This window comes from Rhipicephalus microplus, chromosome 2, assembly GCF_043290135.1.
Source record: "Rhipicephalus microplus isolate Deutch F79 chromosome 2, USDA_Rmic, whole genome shotgun sequence".
In the NCBI taxonomy this organism is placed as follows: Eukaryota; Metazoa; Arthropoda; class Arachnida; order Ixodida; family Ixodidae; genus Rhipicephalus; species Rhipicephalus microplus.
Window position 1 is genome coordinate 283,176,533 of NC_134701.1, and position 22,326 is coordinate 283,198,858.

Sequence of the window (22,326 nt, forward strand, 5' to 3'; positions counted from 1 at the left end):
AGCCACTCTGGCGTTTTCATTTGAGTTCTCCAGTACTAATTTTTTTTCATGTCGAATGAACCATAAGGTGTTCCGGCAGCTTAAGCAGCAAGGCGAGTGAATTTTCAATTAATTTTGCTGCTTTCGCTCCACTTAATGTCAAGCATGAATGCGCTTTAAATGCCAGCAGCATGAGTGAAGAAACCGCAGCACTTTATTGGAAGACTGAGAAGGCAGGAAAGCTCAAAAAACATGATGGACTTTTCCCAGCAAGTAGTAGTTGACAACAATAAAGTTCTTGTTCATCTGCATGATAAGCTTTAACTATTTTTATTTGACACAAATGCGTGAACATACGAATAATTTCCATGCTCCCTTCAAATTGGTATCATCGAGATTATACTGTACTTCGTTAGTGCTGCAGATAAAAAACTTATTAATAAAATGTTTCCAAGTGTTTTCTTTGTTTCCATTCGATGATTTGACACACTAACTAGTAAGCTTTTTGTTGTATTAAACAAGTACCTCTAAAATTGATCGTCACTCCCATTTACTTTGTACTAACATCAATGCCCAGAACAGCTAGTTTTAAAGCTGTGCACTTGACTGCCAAATTATATTTTTCAATACACCTTAATTTCAGCACAATGTGCATGGTAAGTACAAGAACAGCTGTATAACAGAGAGCTTTATCACACTTCTGATGACCAAGCTTAGGCATTATTTGTTTTCATGACTAAAGGTTCCTTTTATGCCTCTGAAGCCTAAGACTCCTGGCATAAACTGCATGTACAACATTCTTACTTCAAACTTCCCAGTATTACAATTGAGGATATGACAGAGAAGAACACAACGGGACAGGCAATGTCCTTTCAGGCCTTTAAAGGGGCCATGTCATTCAATTTTCGGTCCTAATATGTGTCACGTAGGTTAATCCTTGAGTGTTCACAAATGCGCAGGCGATATTTCAGTGCATTTGGTCAAGAACTCAATTTATAATGAGCATTTTTATAAATGTGTGAGCCGCCTCAGAGTCTGACAACACTGGTGCACTGGCGAGCCGTGACGTAGTAAGCCGCTTGCTTTGCGAGCGTCTGTATTCCGGCTAACAATTTGATTTTGTGGTCAGCAGTGAGTACAATGAAGCTACTGCAGCCTTCTTAAGTTTGGCATTGAAAAACAAACAACTTGCAGTGGCTGAAGCTTACATCGAAGATGACGGCTCCACTTTATGATGCACATGATGTCTCGCATACCATGGTAAAATGGCAGTCACTGGCGACGTGCGGCACTTATGGCTGGCAACATTCAGAGCTCATTTTGCACTCCAATATTCTTCTAGCCCCGCCGTGGTGGTCTAGTGGCTAAGGTACCGGGCTGCTGACCCGCAGGTCACGGGATCAAATCCCGGCTGCGGCGGCTGCATTTTCGATGGAAGCGAAAATGCTGTAGGCCCGTGTGCTGAGATTTGGGTGCACTTTAAAGAACTGCGGTCAAAATTTTTAGAGCCCTCCACTACGGCGTCTTTCATAACTATATAGTGGTTTTGGGACATTAAACTCAACATATCTATCATCTAATATTCTTCTAGAGCTCATTTTTCAATCATACATTTACAGACACAATAGAGCCTCCACTTTCATTTTTTCATGAAAACCGCAATTTGGTGGGTGACCGTGTAATGACATCTTAAGAAAAACGGGAAACCATAGTGTGGTGTGCTAAGGGTGTAGTTTAAGAGATCCCCCTAATGTGGCAAAGTGTACGACGGTCCAACTGGGCATTGCATCAAATAACAGGCCAAGGAACATGAACTATCATTGGAAGATGCGTTGACATCATTCTAAAACCTACGCACTCCTCGCAGCACTTGCAGAAACTGAACCACGATTGAGGACATCAAAATCTTAAGCATAAGTAAGGACAGATTAGCTCTTGAACTGTCGAAAGCATTCTTTAGCAGAAAGGTGACAAGTACATTAACGTAATATCAGTATCCCTACATGTCTGTTAAGTTAGATGAGTAAACAAAAGTTTATAGTTTTACAGTAAGACCACCTTAATTTACTCCTCCCTTATGATTGCCCGTGCATTTATTGCCCTCATTTCTTATAAAGTCGAATCTATCTGGTATTAACTCTTTCGTTACTGTGCGAAAATGATTTTTCATATGTCTCGGGAAGATTGTTTTAGCCAGTTTGAAAAATACTCCAGCACGCATTGCAGCATACTAAATTTTGCACAATGAAATGCTCTTTCCGAAAAATATATGTTGTAGAGCAACAAAAATATCTTATAATGAATAAAAATGTGAAAAGCATGGAATTTTTGGCTGCCAGCTGGTAAACAGTGCAATAAGAAACACTATAGTAGTATATGCCAAAGTATTCATAACCTAGAAAATTAAGAATATACATTTGTAGATAAATAACCCAGGAACAGTATAAAAAAATATTGAATGTTGTACAAAATGATTCTCTTCACATAGACAAAGATAATCAGAACCGAGTTGCTGCTTTATTGTTCGTGCCATGAGGTGAAGGAAGCATTGCACATTTTTTAGTGAGCCACAAGTGTACTCGTACACTTTTCTCTGGAAATTTTCGTTGTCTTACGTCAAGAGTCTCCAGGTGTTAAAATATAGATGGACACCCATGATGACAATATTTGCTATATTAATGAGATGTCCAATGAACTTCACTATTTCATCTAGCGTCACCTCTTTCCATGAGCCACCTCACTCTGCATAGGTTGGCGTTCCAATATATGCATTCAAGTATATTTATTTGAATTTTTGTGCATATCGTATTAAAAAAAGAACAATATCGCACCGCGCACATTTTTAAAATGTCTTGCACTGCTCTGTAGTCAGTGCCAAGATGTGCTCTGGGGGCCTTCTTGTTGTTGGGAGAAACTCTGCAGCCAGCGCCAGCACACCGCGCCCCAGCGAAATGTGGACCACGCACGTAACCAGAGTAGCTATAAGATTGTGTATAAAGATCAAAAGCTACACGCACTTGTCGCGGAGGAGACAACTGGTGGATGTAAACAAAACAAACCCATTAATGGCTGCGGATGTCTCAGGCTGACGCGAAACAACGTCGCCATAAAGCTTGAAGCTGAGGTACAGTCATCCTTATACTCTAAGCCGATCCTCACTTAATTCAGTTGTGGTTGCAAGACAGTTTCGAGCAGCGCATGTGCTTTGCAGCGCTGGTGTGCACCCATGTGCACGTGATGCCGCCGCCGTAGGATCGACCAGTGACACTAGATGTGACCCTGTGCCTGATATAACGATGCAAGCAAAACCAAAGCTGCTGGAAACTGTCAGAGAAGGCCACCTCGACACATTAAACATGCGACAAACCTTTGTAAATATTTTTTGTAGACAAAATTTTCCCTGACTCTTAGGAACAGCTCTCTGTTGAATAGCTGGCATGAATTTCTGGCAATTATTACTGCTCAACATTGTAAAATTGCAAAGCTGACACTTTAATTCAATATTTGGCTTGTAAAGTTTCTTTTCATTACAGAACTTCGATATTACTGTAGCATAATCACGATGGACAAGCACTTCTGTCAAGTTCGCCAGCCTAGTGCACTTTCCCAACAATAAACGCACATTGGTTTGTGCAAAGATCTGTCGAAAATCTTTATGTTACCAAAACAGGCAAATTCAAATTAATTCTTAAGGTTGAGTGGCTGGACTAACTACTAGAAAGTGCTGGGTGCATAAGAAACAAATTTAACATGCCAAAATCGACAATCCAAAAGCTTTGATCACCGGCGATCAATCTGAATAGGCGAAGTAACAAAAGAGTTAAACAAACCAAGCTGGAGTCTGCACCTGTCCTGTCATGCACTTCTCTGTCCTGTCCCCACAAAAATTAGCACTATTTTAAGAAAGAATATGCCACCAACTTGCCCAGCAACATGTTTTGTTAAGCAAATATTTAACGAGTCTGCACGTTTTTTTTTTTTTTGGCATTACATTGTATTTCTGTGGGTGTACTGAAATGGCTCGGAATAACTTGTGTTCATGTTTAGGGTTTCATGGCTACAAGAAAAATTTCCTTTTGAAAACGCCATAGGACAAAAGTTTTTCAAAAGAGAAAGTCATTTGAATGATGCAATGACAAAATATAAGACCACGCTAAGTCAATCATTTTAAATATTCGCCTTAAACAATCCATAATATGCCGCAGCTTTTGTCAACACAAAGAACTAGTGCATCCACATCAACTTGAAATAAAGATGCTCCTGCCGCTCTTGTCCACAGTCTACTGAATGGCAATACACAGTTCCTACCTGCAGAAGTCGGGATTGTAAACTTCAATGAACTTCTCTCCAGGTTTCAGAGGAGGCACGAGCTCGCCATCTAAATATCGAAAAAAAATTGTCATTGTTTTTTTTAGCACAGTGTCACTGCAAACTTGACAACATACTACAAGATTTTTGTTTCTTCTTGATGCTGTAATTACCAGGTGAGAGAAATAAGATAAACAGAGGGGCACAAATGTGAATTGAGTTGGTAGTACTCACTTGTGCCATTTATCATGTTGCATGTCCCATTCCACCAGGTAAGGTTTCTGCATTAGAGTAAGCCACAGTTGTAAGTTAAACAATTCAGGATGCATTGTGCTAGTAAGCACTGCAGATAACTGGGGTGTCTCAAGCACAGGACAGTGTTCTCAATCTGTACTTGCCAAGTTGTGTTGTGACTGTTGGTGAACTGTTGTAGTTATGGCTGTTAGGATAGTTTAGCACTTAATTTATTCTAAAGTTACATTTGTCTAAGGCCGAGAAGCTTAAACCGTAGTACAGTAAAACCTTGTTAATTCGAAGTCACTGGGGCCGCGAGAAATCTTCAAATTAAGCGGGTTTTCGAATCAACAGAACATTCAAAAAGTGAGATGCCACGAGCTTAGAACTGTTCAAAGTAATCAGTGCTCGTCGTTTGCTGTGTAGGCTAGCTAGCGGCTCCAAGGGTTACGTTGTCCAGCAATACCTGGTCGTTTTAATTTTGCGCAAACACGGGGTAATGATGGGCCTCGCTGCTGCTACTGAAAAAAAAAAAAACTGCTGTCGTGATCAACTGAAATGCGCGCCTGCGGAAAACAATACATCTTCACTGCAACACAGTAGTGACACGCGGGCAGCATGTCGCCTGCACCTCGCTGCGTCGGCATGTCATGACGCGACCATTCGCACATTCTTTCTGGTATAATTAGGAATTCAATAATGGCCAGTCTGACGAAGCCCGCGATGTGATCTGGCTGAGAAAAATGATCTTTGAAACTTTCGAACTTAGTTTGCGAAGTAGGTGTTTGCTGGCACGAACTCCGCCAGCAGTGCAAAGGTGCGAATCCCTGGAGAAACTGGCAATCGGAGGTTCGCATACATAGCAAATTCCGCCAAACTATCCCTTATTAATTGTTGTACGATCCCAGAAAGAATGAGTGAACCATGACCCGCTGACGTTGCTAGAAACATGAAATATGCTGCCCGCGCGTCTCTGCTGTGTTGCAGTGAAGCACATCCAGTTTTCCACAGGCACACGTTTTGGTTGACCACAAGACCGTTTTCTTTTCTTTTTGCGCTGGAAGTAGCGAGGCTGGGGTGCTTCAGCTACTACTCATCACTATCGCTACGTTGCATTGCCTTGTGGCTATTAAGGGCCGTCGTTTCGGCGGATTTGCGGCTAAACCCGAATCTGAAACTGCCACATTGCACCCAAAATTTTCAAATTAACCGGACTGGTGCCGGCCACCGCTTCAAATTATCCACTCAAACTTACATTGCAAAATACGGGACCGCAAAAATCCTTCGAATTAAGCAAGATTTCGAAATAACCGAGTTTTAATTAACGAGGTTTTACTGTATTTGTAACTTTTGAACTGCAACTGTAAAATTGTTCCTTAAAGGTGGTGACCTACCTAAAGATAGTTAAAGGGGGAACCAGCCTTTAAAAATTAAGAAAAATACACTCCATTTTTGAGAAACCGTGTGTTTGGGCTGTACGTATTATAAACTACCTTTTCTATAATTACGAATGCCTAATGCATCATAAAAATATGTCAAATCGTGTAACAACGAGTAGTAGCAGCTGCTTCTATGCCAGCTAAACAAGAGCCGAAACAAGCCCAACTTCAAGCGTGTGCCATTCACATGCCGTCTAGGTCTTGTTTTGCTCGTGAATTCCTCCACATTTTCAGTGCAGAGCATTTCAGGGAGCCGGGCTGTCGTATTCTGTAGTCATTGCTTTGCCTAAAGCTCTGTGTGCTGCATAGTCAGAACGCGCTCGTGCTTTCAAAGAGTGCCTCAATAATGATAAGTGCATCATCAGTGCACTAAACTAGTTCATTTGGCATAATGCAGGCTGCACCGCAGATAAGAACAAAAAAAAAAAGAGGGCAAGACTGCAATACAACGAGAAAGCAGGAAGAAAAAATAGAAAGAGCAAGCAAGAGAAAGAGGTACATAGACAGAGGAAGAAATAAATTGAAATGAAGAGAAAAATACAAAGACAGAAAAAGAAGAAAAGGGAGGAGGAAATAAGAGAAACAAAAAATGTTCCTCCCCAGCTCTGCACTTTAGGTTTGGCACTCCTAGTGCGAAGCTGCCTTAATTGTTTTCTTACCGCCTAGGCGGTAGTGGTGGTGGCACGGCAGAAACATGATTCACTCATGACTGGGGGGCTTGCAAGGGTTTTCGAGTTTCCTTTGTCTCAACGTGAGCTGTGACTGGACATAGTGTAGACTAACTCAAGGGAGTGGAGAAATGGGCGGGTGCCATGGCTGCTTTGTGCAATGATGATAACACCTGCTCCACGATTAGCGCTAGCGCTAGCTTTATTGTTTGCTGCCGCTGTGCAGCCAGGCTTTGTGTGTACTTGGTGTGTACCGCTTCACATTCCGTTTTTGTTTGCGGCACTTTATAAAGTCTGCACAGTGTTTCGCAGTGTTTTGTGCCTGCAATCGATGTGTTGTCGGACACACCGGTAGCCATCCAACATGCCAACAACGATTATGACTGCCCTTTTCTCAGTGACGCAGCCGCTTTATTGGTAAAAATGATTGCATTGACTGTGTAGGTGCTTCTATCTACAGTGTGCACCAGCAGGGCATGAATGGATTCTTGATATGCCCTTGGCGTCTTGAATCAACCTCAGCAATACCAGACTCATACGGAAAAAAAAGGGGAAAGGTGGCAAAGGTTATAAGGCAATAAAAACGCATTTAACCTGCAAGGTCATTATAGACCAAGATATATTTATCGAAACTTTCCAAGCCCATTATCTTGAATTACATTTTTGAATGGTGAGGCTCCTTAGTCGAGAGATAGCTCTCAAGCCATTCATCCGATTTCTATCAGGTTTATTTTTTCAATACATTGTACTTGTAATTTGTAGTAATTAAAAGTCTATTGATGAAAGCCTGATGAGCAACACTACATTCAGCGCTCATGTAAAATTTTTTAGCAAGGAAACTGAAAAAAAGGGCTTTGTTTTGCCCTGAGGTACCTGTCGAGGAAACTTCGTAATAGATTTCCCAGTACTAGAACATTCTCCAATTTCTCCAGACCCTGACTAAGGGATCGATGTGGACTGCTGACACATTGCTATAACTTTAGAACCACTAACACAACTGCATAAAACCATGGTTATTCAAATGGCTTTACTATGAGTCAATCCTGAAAATTTCATTAAGATGTCTCAACAACAAAAAAGTTTATTTTTGAAGGTAGCCTTGAGACAGCATTCGAGACAATAATTATAAAAGTTAAATTAATTTTTCATCGTGTTAGGCAGTTATGTTACATGGGAAAATAGTAGGCTTGTGCGAATATTTTAATGCTTCAAATATTCGAATAAATAATGCAGTGTTCGAGTTAACTTCGAATCAAACTTAAATTATTGAAAATTCTGAATTATTCAAAAAGGACGAATAAATGCACATATAATCTGCTAGAGACACCCTGTAAAAATGATTTCACTGTGGTGAAACAGTGATAAGCCATGAAAGCACCTATTTAAAAAAATCTGCACTGCCACGAAGCTCAATTTTAAAGTTAATTTGATACATTTTTTTAGGTTAAAAAGCTTCTTATACTGACATATGCTTTAAGTATAGGAAATTTTAAAAAGTAACATACTTTACAGGCTATCACTTGCATTCTACCGAAAGTCAAATTCTCCTACTATTTTAATGCTGTTTCCACTTTCTTTGATGCAAAAAAAATGCATTTGCACAGGCCTTGTTTCAATTTTTTTTAACATTGTGCAGTTTGTTAGTGCACGGCAAAACCAGAGAGAGAGGGGGTCATTATCCACCCCACGACTGCTTTGGAGACGCCGCTGCTACGTAGCTCCGCAGTCACCCCTGAGGAAGGAACCAAGTCGGTTTCGAAACATCGGGTTTTTTCAAAACTTTTCAATTCCCAGTTTCATACCCAACCAGGCAGACTTCTGTCGAATCTTTACATTCAAGGTTAGTTATGAAATTACAGATATGCCCTTTTTTTTTGTACTATGCAATATATATACTACTTGAATTCGATTCAAAATTATTTAACCGCAATCACTATTCCCTTCAAGCAAAAAATCTATTATTCACACAAGCCTGGAGAAAAGAAATTTATGTAAGGAACCACTCACAGCTTTCATGTAACAAAAGCAGCGTATAGTAATTAATGCAGAATAATGAAGTTCAAATTCAATGTGAAACCAAAGCACCGATGAGTGCAACAAGCAGATGACCAGAATGGCATTACTGTACAACATAACGGTCACAGAGGTGTCGTTCTTTCATGTTCATTAACATATGTACGCCATCCATGTTGTAACTGCAAGCACAGCCTGCACACTCACACAGCGAAGTGAGTTGACGATAGGTGTAACGATGGTCACTTATTCAGAACTCATCAGAAATTTATGGCAGTTGCACTCTTCCGTGTTCTGGTTTCGCCGCTGAACTTGTTTGAATTTCACGACAGCTTAGCTAATTTAAAAGAGACACTGATGTAAGAGACGAATGGGTATAAAAGACATCAAGTTGGTGGGAGTACGTTACCACCGCGGGCTTGCCTCCTCTTTGAACAGGGCTGTACATTGTCCTTTTAGTGCCCTTAACCTTCTGAAGAAGGATTTTTGAGACTGCCACTACGAAGTTTAGCGCCTAATATTTCTGCTCCTCCCACTGCTTTTCTTTGATTTGTGCTTTTCGAAGTTTGCGCTACTATGTAACCCCTTTTCCTCAAGCTCTCCTCTTCTTTCAACTTCTGTGGAAACCCAACTGGCGTGCCGAACAATGATGTGTTCCTTTGGAGTCCGGAGTTCCAAATCTGCCTTGTACGTGCCAATATATAGGAGCATTTGAAGTTTTGAATAGCAAAAATCTTCAGCATCTAATGTCTTCAACTTCTTACCCAAATCTCGGGTCCAAAACAGCATTAAACAAGCCCCCCATCTCTGACACATCTATCATCTGCATGTTGGAACCAGCGTCGAGTCGACACATTTGAGACCAAGGCAGAGTTTGAAAGATAGCTTTGACGCAACGCGAGAGTGTAACAGGGTGAATCAAACTAAAAATCTGAAGGGGCCACTGCCAATCTGACGTTGACTGTATTAGTCTTTGGAAAGGTCCGATAGTAAACTTGCAGAGCAAATCGAATCAAATAGCAACACTAAAAAAATATATTTGAAGTTGTGAATATTTGCACAACCCTATAAATTAGTAGAGACCCCTCATGTAAAGTACAATTATTACTCCTCAGTGCTTGTCTCTCATAAAGGGTTTCAACTGTGCTTTGCAATCATTACTTGACACCACTTTTTTGCAAATCTCAAAGCTGCACTGGGTTCTTCGCAGGAAGCGCTTTTATTCTACTATTTGACATAACTGCCTAACTCTGCTAATTAAAATGAATCAACTTTCTTATCTACTGTCACAAATGATGTCTTAAGTCATCTCAGATGCCTGCGGCTACAGAAGAAGTAATTATGAGGGCATTAGACAAACATTGCATTTCCCCAATTTTTGAGGATTTTGGACACATTTCTTAAAACACGCTGTATTACTGCCCAAGTGTGCATTCAGTCAAATCTTTATGATGTGGAGCGGCGACTTTTCTGTCTGCCGAAAATTGTTTTGTGGGCACGTGGTGTCCACAAAACAAACTTGCCCTCACCCTTTCTGAAACGTAACTCAGTCATACGGCGAAGATACACAAAAAAGATTGCCACTCACACACGCTGGCTAAAGATCTGGCCAACTGTACATGTGCATACTCTTGCACAACCAACTATACAACCTAGAGTCAGCATTTTCAGCAAACGTTTCAGAAAATTAGAATGTCCTTGTCAAAAACTAATTGTTTATCAGTTTCAAAAATGAATGTGAATGGATAACTTACTGCAGGCCATTCCAACGAGTGATAACATTGTATTTGTCCATTTCCCCTTTGCCTGTGTGCACAGTGAAAAGGCCATCATTGGAACCATTACGCTGAAAGAAAACATAACAAGAAAGTGCACTGATAATTTTGTTCAGAAGTGGCTAAAATAGAATACTCAGATCTTTTCCAATATACTCTTAAACTTGTCCCCACACCAACCAAACAGACCACATTCACAATGCTGGTACATAAAACATTGGTTAAAATCGTGAGAAACACACACACACACACACAAAAAGAAAATGAAGCTCTTTAGAAAACTCGACTTGCTGCGCAAGCTGAAGGAAGATGAGAAGGGAGACAAGAAAGAGCGAGTGGTCCAGAAGAATTCCATTCTCTTATCCAGAAATCTGTTTTTGGGGTGTTTCTGTCTTGTTTAACTGGAAACTTCTTAGTGGGGCTGGATCTTCATGCAACAGAAACAAAACCTCCTAGAGATTGCCACAAAATTTGATAGTGTTAAAACATCTGTTTTGTTTTACATGTTATATGTTGTGAGATAATTGTACTTACTAAAGTGCGAACATTAGCCAACACTATTTGGGCCCACTTAAAGGGTAGTAGCTTATGGGAATAAAACAAGCAAATAAATACATCGAACACTAGCTCAAGGTGTGAACAGGCGTGCCGAGTCGGCTTGCAGCAAGGACTGCAAGAAGTTTACTGCTTAACACAATAATTGTTGTATTAAGTTGGAGTAAACCCTCTACTTAACACAACAATTGTTGCATTAAGTTTCAGTTAACCCCTTAAAATCTTGAATTCATTCATACTTTGCAACATTTTTCCATTTCAGCAATGACTCAGTTCCTGTGTCATAAATTGCCGCAGTATTAAGATACATCACAGCCAGTTACTAGTAATTCATTCAAAGAAGCATTTAACTTTCACTGCCCTAACACTGACACTTGCGAATTAGTACAGTTTCAGCTAGGAGTGATCACCTAGAGGCACAAGAGTAGCATCTTGCGAAACAATATGCCCCACTTGGCAATGCGGACAGGCAAACCCTTTTGAAAGAAGAATTCGCGCATATGTGCACTGAGCGAACAAGAGTTTAGTGATATACCGGATGGCAGGGTTGATCAGTCAAAATGCCCAAATCACCAAGATATAGATCAAATAATGAGTGTTTTATGTTCATGTATCCAAGTGCTAGCTGTTGCTCAAATTTAGATGGCAGCAAGCATTCAACCATGCATGCAAAAACAAGTAATGTTACTGATCCTAACAATCCTGCTGGTTACTAACCAACATCATCCAGCCAAACTTCCCACCAGTAGGCGGCAAGGTTGGGTCAATCTTCTGGCTGGCCATGACGAGCAAATCCTTGTAGCCATCAAACAGGAGCTCACCCACCGTGTGTTGTGAAATCGGCTTCTCTTTAAGTAGGTTAATAAAAACTGCAATTGCTCTGCGTTTTACACGGTTCGGTATTTTATCCACAAGGACACCTGCGGCCTGGAAGAAGAAAAAAAATTAAGCCAATTTACGAACGAGCAAACCAATTTAGAACGAGCGAAGCCTGCCTTTCGCACAAAAAAATTGCAACAGCAACACACTGAAAAGCGCTGTTTCATAGAACAAAGCCTATTTCAGCTGCTATGCAATTAACACTGACAAAGCTCATAAAAATGTTAGTAAAAGGCCGCAGTTGTACGCATCTAAGTAGACACTCCATCCCTGTGTGGTAAAAACACAGCCTTAAATGAGCACAATATACATATAGGACAAATTTATTTTTATGTGGGGAAAGGAGTTTAATCTCAAGAGTCAGGACTGAGCAAGAAGTTTTCAGATGTCTGTAAAACTTTCTGAACTCCATCCCTCCTTCCTATAGGGAACATAAAAATGAGATTGTGCCAAACCTATAATTGTTTGCTACCTCAACACTTTCCCACTTTATGAAAGACAGCTGCAAGAATCTTATGCAAATGGCTGAAAAAATGAACATGCAGTTGTCACCTCTTCCTTTACGATGAGGTGCTAGCAATTTGTAGTAACACAGTTCATGGTTAACAGCACAAAACTATGCCGACAAAGATAAAAGCCCATTATGAAAGTGAATATACAAACTGTTATAAAATCTGAAGAACAATGACAAATTCGATTAAGATGCGCATGTGGTGAGCTCACTATTATTAACCAAAATGAACCACTCATCATAGAGAGTGACAGAAGCCTGAGAGACACACAACCATTAATGCAATTCGGCCTTGAGGACATTATAAATAAACAGTGCTTGCTTTCTAATATGAAAGGTCTCGGCAATTTCCCAGGTGCACTGCTTTGTGTGGCTCATCAGAATCACAATTATGATTGGTTGATATGTCGGGTTTAACGCCCCAAAACCACCATATGATTATGAGAGACCTTGTAGTGGAGGGCTCCGGAAATTTCAACCACCTGGGGTTCTTTAACGTGCACCCAAATCTGAGCACACACGGGCCTACAACATTTCCGCCTCCATTGTAAATGCAGCCATTGCAGCAGGGATTCGAGCCCGCGACCTGCGGGTCAGCAGCCGAGTACCACCGTGGCGGGGCAGAATCGCAATTATGCAAAAAGGGTTAACTCTTCTAAGGGCACACTCTGCTCTAACTTGTACTATCACAGCTGTGGTTGCTTCATTGCTAAGGTTAGCTACCTGCTTTTCTTAACGTGTATATTCGGATGAGTCATCTAGGACAGCACACCAGTGATACCATCGAGGCCCTTGACCATCGTAAGCATGAGCAGTCATGAGCCTGCCCAGTTTCTGTCACTCCCAGTTTGAAAGCTTGTTTTTCATAACAATAGATACGTAAGATTACCACTTCCACATGCTGCTTAAACTCGTCATACTCATTTATATTAGTAACACCAGGTATATAATATTCACTTGCCTTCCAGTAAACATTCAGTGAAAAACAGCACCGGATGTCTGTCCTGTTCCTCATTTGCACCCTTTTGCGCTTTTAACCCTGAACATGGTCTAATTTTCTTTCTCAACTAGACAGACAGATTATGACAGGTTAACATGAGTGAGTAACTGTGACAGTGCTCACAAATGCAAAAGAAATCTGGGCAGTTTGCACTAAAGGTGCAAATCTTAGTCATAGTGGAGCTCATGGTATCTTGGCTAGCTCCTGTTTAGCTCAATCTTAATGAGCCTTAATTAGAATAATTAGGCAACATGAAACAAAAGTATCTTGGGTGGACTTGGTTTGATTGCAAGTATATTTGTTTTCATTAGGCTTAGCCTCAATTGTCACTATTCAGGTTGAAATTGTTGGACTCGATCGGTCGTAATTACAGTCGAATCCCGCTGTTATGTATACCGCTACAACAAAATTTCTGCCAAAATGAATAGTTCTCGCTTCCCCTTCATCTGCCCATTAAAAACAATGCGAAAAATGCATTCTCACAATGAATACTTGTTCTGGGTACTTCTGCTTCAACGAAGTTTTCGTGAGTGCTACCACAAAAGGAAAAGAAGCTTGCCTAGGACAGCCGCGAAATGCTGCAGAGAACTTGACAATTTCTCGTTGCCACAGCTGCTCAGCTGTATCACAAGCTCCTCGTCTTTGTTGGAGGCATATTTCCTGTCACTACACAAACATCCTGGTCAATGTTTTGCTATTGAGATTCTTAGCAGCAGATCGTCCATCCACTGTGATGCTGCCAGTTGGTTTGATGCGTGTTCGGTCTGCGGCAGAATTCAAGAACTCTTGGCATGTTTTTGAGGTAGTGCTACAGTACAAGCAAGTACTTCTCATTGTTGCTAGCCCTGCGATCGTGACTGGCAACCAAGGCGTTATGAATTTATTTTTTCCTTTTATCATTCGCAAATGAAATAATTTGAATGAGTGTGTTGTTGATCTTCCATCCGATGCTTTTTGTTCGTCACTACAAGATGTGTGCTTTTTGTGAATGCGCAGGAGCTGCTGCACAAATGTATGCTATTTTTGACGGTGCCAACGTGCGCTTTGTTCGACTGTAAGACTGCTTTTTTTCCCTTCACCCCCCTACAATAATGCCCACTTGGGCGATGTAGGTTGCACTTATAAATAAATAAATAAATACCAAAAATGTAGCTCTGAAGACGCACGCGCTGCCAGAGCACACAGATTGAAAACAACACTACCATTTGCAGTAACCGCTAAGCAGGAAACCACAGTCGCTATAGTCATAATCATCTATAACGAATAAGCTCCAAATGCGAGCGGTTAGCAAAGGCACTAACATCGTAAACAGCCCGAAGTGTTTCGGCTTTCCTGTCACTCGCCTATGACTGACAGTGCGAACCTTTGGCACTTAGGCCTCTAGTAAAGTTTTGGCAAGCTTTGAGAGTAGTCTAAATCTCATATTTCAATTTCGTTGAAGCAGAATCCGGCTGCGGTATCGTTCCGAGCTTGGCATCACTAGCCTCACTGAAAGTTTGACTTTGATTGCCCGCATTTTGTGGCGCATACGGGTTCCTGGTGATGACAGTTTTTTGGCGACATAAGCCGGCATTGCAAAAAGCTTAACAGCAGCACTTCAATAAAAAAAATTTACTCCTTAAGAAAAGAACAACAAGCCTTGCATGATCACTTAAGCTTGAGATTGGTCTTGTACAACCCAAAACAAGAGGTAACGCTGCAAGTGTCTCCACACTTCTATGCTTGATCATCAGTCTGTATGCTTTTCAAGTATGCCACTTCAACGTACCACAAGAGGAGCATTAATAGTTGTGATCTGGTCCGCTTCAGTACCAACAGATTCATTTCTGTCAAAAAAGTATGTCTTGACTTCTCTGTATGAAATGGTGCCATTGGAATTCCAGGTGATGTTCTTCTTCACCCAAGTCACCCTGCAAGCATTGTTAAAACCATTCAAAACTGCAGTTCATCAATCAACTCTATGATGGAAGAAAAGCTCTAGCTTGAAACTCATTCCCAAGTATAACGTAATCCAAATTGTGCCGACCAATGAAGCCCTTTTGATATATGATGCAAGTCTGCCAAAGTGATGTTTTAGCAGAATAATTGATAGGATATGTGCAGTTTAACATCCCAAAACCACCATATTATTATAAGAGACACCGTAGTAGAGGGCTCCAAAAATTTCGACCACCTGGGGTTGATGTTCAAGCAGAAACATACCACAAAGAAGCAACACACACACATGACAACAAATTGCTACACGACGGAAATAGCCACATCAATACTGTCTGTAAATGAATGTAAACAGATTCCCCAGAATGAGCATTAATTTTGGAAAGTTCTCTGGGAGAAAATAATCATTGGGTTCATTTCTATTGAGCAAAGCACAAAAAGAGAGCTAAAATTTATTGTGGCAATGCAATAACACACAGTGAAATGCTGGCTACAATGACCTACAGCATGGTGAATATTTTTCTTTTTGATCTAAAGTCCAGAGATAACTGAAAAAACGATTCTAAGCCACAGAAGTGAAGTAGTTTTGCAATCTACGTTGCTTGAGTAACTTACTCTAATTTAAAGGGGCCCTGCAACACTTATTGAAGAAAAACAAGATTAGTTTATTAAAGGCATTTTTGGCTAACAAATTAAGTGTTGCCAATTTATTTTGGAGTCTGTCAAGTACGAGTGAAGTGATAGGTTTGTCGCTTGCTTTAAACGCTGTCTCTCCCTTTTTGTGCCAGAGGGGATGGCAAGCAGGAATGATACTTGATCCATTCATCAATGCCAGTCATGATCATGAGCATGCCTTTTTTTTCTTTAGAGCGCAGCACTTACTTTAGGTATGATAAATATATTCGAGGAGAACTTTCTGTGGCAATGAGGAAAAGCTGCAGAGGCGAAGCTACACCTCCTGTACTCCTCCGCGAAGTAGTCCAATTTGGCTCGCGTTTGGGATGACGGCAGTGTTCAAGTAATCCCACTGCACAAAGTTTGATACGTCTGCCTACACAGCCATTTCCGAGTGAAATTCAACACAAGCTACTTCGGGAAATCGTTGGAATAGCCGAAGGGCGAGGCACGCTCACCTAAAGACGAAGACGGCATTTTGACGGAGGGGTGCACGTAAAACGTGCGTCGTTGTCCGACACGCAAAAACGCATAAACTCTTCAAAAAGCGACAACAAATATGAGTATCTACTTGGTGCGTGCAGCGTCTCTTTATAAACAGCATCCAGTAGAAAATAATGTTGTTATTTTTTATCATTTTCACACAAGAAATACGGAAGAATTCGTGGCACCATATTCTACAGCAGTGGCACACGCCCACTTTGGCTCCGTAGCCTTCCCTTCATTGCCACAGACAGTTGTCCCCGAGTATAACATGCACGCAGGCATATGCGACATTCGACAGAGTAACTATGCAGCTCGTGATGCTTAAGTCGGCCAGTGACTATGAACTAAATTTAAACTCAAACCTCATTACAACAAAATTGCAACCTACACAAAAATTCATTATATCTAAAAATTTGTTATAAAGGTGTATTCCTAGCAAAGTCAATTGCAAAGCTATTCTCAAATTACTTAGTAATAAGATATATTTTGTTATACCAGAGTTCACTGTATCAATGTCTGAGTGTATAACGAGATCATCATTTGTATCATGGTATCATTTGTCAGGAGGACACTGAGTGATTTCCAGCAAACTGAAAATTATTTTCATTTTCAGGCCACATACTGTGCTATATTGTTAGGCTCGCAAGTTCTCAGCAGCCTCAACTACCAATCAGCAAAGTTTTTTGACCATGCTCTAAATCTGTTGCAGGGCCCATCAATTAAACATTCAGTGTCTACTAACTTATGACCAAATAGTTTAAGCAGTGAGTAAACAATAGCCATAGAAAATAAAAGAATATACACCTCGACTGCTGTGCAAGAAAAAGGACGATTACCTGTAAGAATAAGGTCCAACCTCTTCAAACTTTGGCTTCTCTTCTTTTGCAAGAAACTGCTTTGGATTGGTCAAGTTAAAGAAGTAGAACTTCCTGTAAATGGGTAGAGGGATGTCTTGCCACAGATGAAATACATTAGAGTTATTAACCAAAGGAAGTTTCTGAAAAAAAAAAGCCAGCTAATGTTATATTTATGCCCCGTCGATATTTTAATACACAATAAAATATAGGACAGTTATACAATTACAATGTAAGCAGGCCCTTAATTTAACAATAACTACCTGTAACATAAAGCTTCTGTGGTAAAACCATTGAACAGCAAAAACAATAGTGCATAAAGCCTAACTGAAAAAAAATCTGTGCTGGAGCACCATTAGCATTTAACCTTATCACATACAGTCTTTATCACCATCAGCCTAACTACACCGACTGAAGGACAAAGGCCTCTCCCATGTTTTGCCATTTAACCCGGTCCTGCACTTCTTGCTGCCACGTTGTACCTGCCAACTTCTGAATCTCATATGCACACCCAATAAAGCAGGGATTCAGAGCACATTTTTGTTCAGGGTGGCATTTTGAGCCGCCTTCACACCATGAACGAACTTGAAAATGATGCGAATTGTGGCTTTTACACTGATCTTTTGTAAAATAACTACTGGACTTGTGTATTGATCAAGAAGATTGAAGTGCATTGATACAGCATACATTTTTCTCATCTTATTCACGTCTTCGATAATAAGGCATTTGGTTTATTTAGAAATTTTTTCCTGGTCCCATGAAAGCTGTATTAATGAGCTCTAACTGTACGTGACAGAAAACTATCACATACAGTAAGAGCTCATTAATTCACGTTTCATGGGACCAGAAAAAAAGATTTCTGCAAGCGGGCTCACTCGAACTCACTCAAATTTCTCTCGTTCAGACCCACCTGACTCAAGTTCAAGAAAAAATTACTCACTTGAAATCTCTGAGACTCATGGCTCTATCCGAACCAGAGTGGGTCTGAGGAAGTCCACTCACAAGTCCGTTAGCGTACTATTAGGTGCTTCGTCCAAGGTGATGCTATTTAACGCTGATATCTCGCATAATAGATGCTCTACCAGACGCTCCAAATCATGTATTTTTTAAATACTTGTTACCCTCGGTTGCAATCCATTAAGGACATTTTTATTGCAACCCATATATGTGTCGGACGAAATGTCCTTCTCCTTCCCTTGAAAAAAAAAAAAAATGGGTGGAGGGTCAAGCCACCTCCACCCTCTCCTTTACAACTCAAGCGTTTGTTCATTTAATATTGAACTGGCGCATATGAACGCTGCTGCATTAGTGTATCAGAAAACATTATCATTATAAAGGTGAGTCGATATAAGGCTGCGTAATGCTGAAGAGCTGAGTAGGTAGGACGAGAGGTCGGCAAGACGGTGTGGAGCTCACCAAGACTCACTCGCGAAATAAGCGTTGCCTTTGGGCTCAGGCACACTCACCAATGTTTTCCTCAGCTGGACTCATTTGCACTCAAACTCACTAAACTCTTTTTCTATGGGGATGGCACTCGCCGATATATTACACACCCAGACTCACTCAAGACTCGGACACACGGCTCTACTCAATGACTACAAGTGACTCTACTCGTAAGCGAGTTTGCCGACCTATGGTCAGCAAATGCCAAGTGGAGTCTGCACGCTTCAGTTTCTCTCATTAACGAACTGTACTCAGTGGTTTGGCAATGATTCAGTGCATGTCGGTCCATGATGAGCATAATATTCTACACGTGACACACGACAATCCTCAACCAGAAAAGCTCTGCTGTAAAAAAAAAAAAAAAAACACGCACGTTTTACCTCAGCTGCCGGAGCCTTGGTCGCCAACAACGCAATTGTCGATGGCAAGCATGTCTTTTTGATGGCCCACAGCCATTTCGATTGTACACAAGTGCCGTTTTCGCTCCTTTGTATCTACTATTCTCGGAGTGTGTAGAGCACTTTGCAGGCTCTGATAGTAGGCTCTGATAGTTACAGCCAAATATGACCAAAATAATGGGAGTTTGATACTAAAACAATGCATATGCTATTAGAGATCATAGAATTTACGTGAATTATCCTATTTCACAAGTTAGCAATGGTTATATTAATGAGCCTTTACTAAAATACACACCCCTTTTTAAATGCTAAGGGCCAATTAAATTACATTTTACCTGAATGTGGTACAACCACTGGTAAGGTGCAGCTGCTTGATCACATGCAAGACAATTTGGGTTTTATATATTGCCCAACATGCACGCACGCCAACTTGGTTCTGCTAATACAAACGATGAAGAAATTTTCATGTCTGTAACCATTGCATAGACAATTGAGGCTGGTGCAAAACTGCCCCCTGTGGGCAGTATCAAAGCTGCTGAGTAAGTCCTGTTCTAATAAGTGGTCCAGTTGTATTGGAAAATACAGCACAAGACAGCAGGGGCTATCAGAAAGCTAAAGTGGACTACTCAGCATAGCATAAAAAATCAATATAAAATATAGCTTTACAAAATTATGCCTTGTGCCAAGCAAGAAATAAAAGGGTCATTTCTTGCACAAGTATTGAGAAGACCCTTTAGGCTCTTTAATAGCATGAGCAAATGAGACTGTCTACAATGTAGAAAGCTAGAGTGAAGCCAGGTAGTACCAAGTTCCGTACAGAAAAAGATGTATTACTGCTTGATAAAAATGTTGCAAATACTAAAGAAATGTTTATTAGTTAATATATTTAAGAAATATAAAAATCCTGGTGGTTTCTTTCAAACACAAGCCTGAAATACATCACAAGGCTACTACAATGCAAAGAACTCTTAAGCATATCCTGTGCCGATCGTTGGACAAACGGAACAAATTGGATGCACAGTACAGTGTCTCGACTATTAGTCTCATATGCGAGCATTTTAAAACTGTCATTCAAACAGAACTTGAGTGATGCAGTTGGCTCAGCAAGTGTAGCGATATATAATGTCAAAGAACTACCTCATCTAAAATGGTGTTGAACAACCTAGGCAGCAGGAGAACACCCCCACCACCAAGAATGGCCAGGAGAAACCCAACAACACCTAACACAACTGAAAAAGAAGGCAAGAAAAGTGTATAGCAGCCTCTGCATAAATCTCTGGTGTTACACTAGTGTTGTGCTTCAAATCGCAAATCCTGAATGCTTTCATATCCTGAGCACTTACTACATAGTTGAAATTTATGATTTCAATGCAATGAAATGTTGTGTAGTACCAAACATTGCATGCTTAGGCATTTCTATAAAGTTGCTACAGCACTCAAACATACACAAAATGCTACCTACCACGAAGATTAAATCACCCTCCATTCAAAGTCAATTTCCCCCTCAGGAATGGAAATAAAAAGGAACAATAATTTGTTAGACCAGACAACACTATATCTCAAGTTTAAGAAAAATGAGGTACTGTGATAGCAAAGCTGGTTTAAATTCAGGAAACTATTCCAGAACCATGCTCTAAATGAAGAAGCCAAAGCACCCCAATTATTAAAGAAAGAAAAAGCTCTAGCAATGTAGTTTCTACATAATTAAATTGTGGTGTGCCGAGTTATAATGCCTACAATATTAACGTGTGGAGCAGTAGAAGAATGGATTAATTTTTTCTTTCACAAGGTACGTTGGCATACTCCTAAACCAAAGTACAGCCGAAATTTATTTCAGCTAAAATTCAGCCCACAGCATTCCGCTTGGTGGCACAGTGCCACAGCTACTTGGAAACTATTAATAATCAGTATGGTTGCACGTCCCAAAACCACATCATAATCATAAAGGACACTGTAGTGAAGGGTTCAAGAAATTTCAAGTGCCTGTGGATCTTTGATATGCACCTATATCCAAGTACACGGGGCCTCTTTCATTTCTCCTCAATTAAAATTCAGCCACTGCAGCTTGGATCTGAGAAACCATTGCGGAGTATGTTTTCCTGGTGACAAAGCAGGCAAAATTGAGTGAAACTGATGAGAGGACAAATTACCGATTGTGCAACCAAGGAACGTTATGAAAAAGCATAATCCATGAAAAGGAGAATAAGTTTCCGCATAGTTACCCATGCGGACCAAAGCTAGCTCACACAAGCCCCAGAATGCAAATGCATTCAAAGATGGAGACCAGCACTCACGCAACTGCATTTTGACAATGAACAATGAGGCCATAGGGCTATGTCAACACAGCAGTGGCCATATCCGAGTGCCTGCCACATCACGACACTGTCAGCAATGAGCATATCCTGTATACCTTCAAGTCATAAATTATGCAGGAAGTGCAGACGTCAGCACATGAGCCCTGCTATAGCTTGTTTATTTAGCCCCCGCCCATCCTTGCCATGTGTTGTCATCTCCCTGTAGTCTGGTTGTATCCACAGTGGTCTTTCAGTAAATTGAACAGACACTAAGAAAGTGAAATAAGTTGTAATGCCAATGCTTTGCTCCAAATGTTACAGCAGTGTTAGTAGACCCTAACAATTCCAATGTCCTAAAACATGTTACAGAGTGACAGTTTAATAGCTCTCAAAAACACCGATCAAACAATTTAATATCTGGGATTTTACATCCCAGAACCACGATACGATTGTTAGAAACGATGCAGTGGAAGGCTCCTGAAATTTTGACCATCTGTGTTTTTTAACATGCTCCGACATAGCACAGAACACGGGCCTCAACCATTTCTCCTTGTGACTGCCCTGGCCGGGATCGAAACCTCGACCTTCAGGACAGCAGCAGAGCACTGCAAACAGCGATACACCGTGGCGGACCACAGATAAAATAATTATGGTAAATGTGAATCCCTGAGAATAAATACAATAGTGTAACACGTTAGAAATACCTGTATTTCCGTGCTTAAAAAGAAGGATATATGGTGCATGTACTATTCTTTTTGGTTTTTTGCTTTTCCATGCAGCAATGCGATAATACAACACCAAGAGAAATTGAACACTTCTTTGACAGGCAAAATTATTATTCCAAACAAACCATTACATGCTAGCCAGCAGCAAATAAGTT

At 40.6% G+C, this 22,326-nt stretch overlaps 1 protein-coding gene across 2 annotated transcripts in view; it reads right to left on the bottom strand.

Moving 5' to 3' along the window:
- Window positions 1-22,326, bottom strand: part of LOC119180155 (scavenger receptor class B member 1) — a 50,917-nt gene that overhangs the window by 27,177 nt on the left and 1,414 nt on the right. For both annotated transcript variants that reach the window (XM_037431306.2, XM_037431298.2), the window contains exons 3-9: window positions 20,290-20,381; window positions 17,294-17,454; window positions 15,130-15,271; window positions 11,689-11,898; window positions 10,396-10,487; window positions 4,522-4,568; window positions 4,288-4,357 (exon numbers count right to left, since the gene is read on the bottom strand). In XM_037431306.2, coding sequence (XP_037287203.2) covers window positions 4,288-4,357; window positions 4,522-4,568; window positions 10,396-10,487; window positions 11,689-11,898; window positions 15,130-15,271; window positions 17,294-17,454; window positions 20,290-20,381 — 814 coding nt within the window. The remainder of the gene's footprint in view (window positions 1-4,287; window positions 4,358-4,521; window positions 4,569-10,395; window positions 10,488-11,688; window positions 11,899-15,129; window positions 15,272-17,293; window positions 17,455-20,289; window positions 20,382-22,326) is intronic.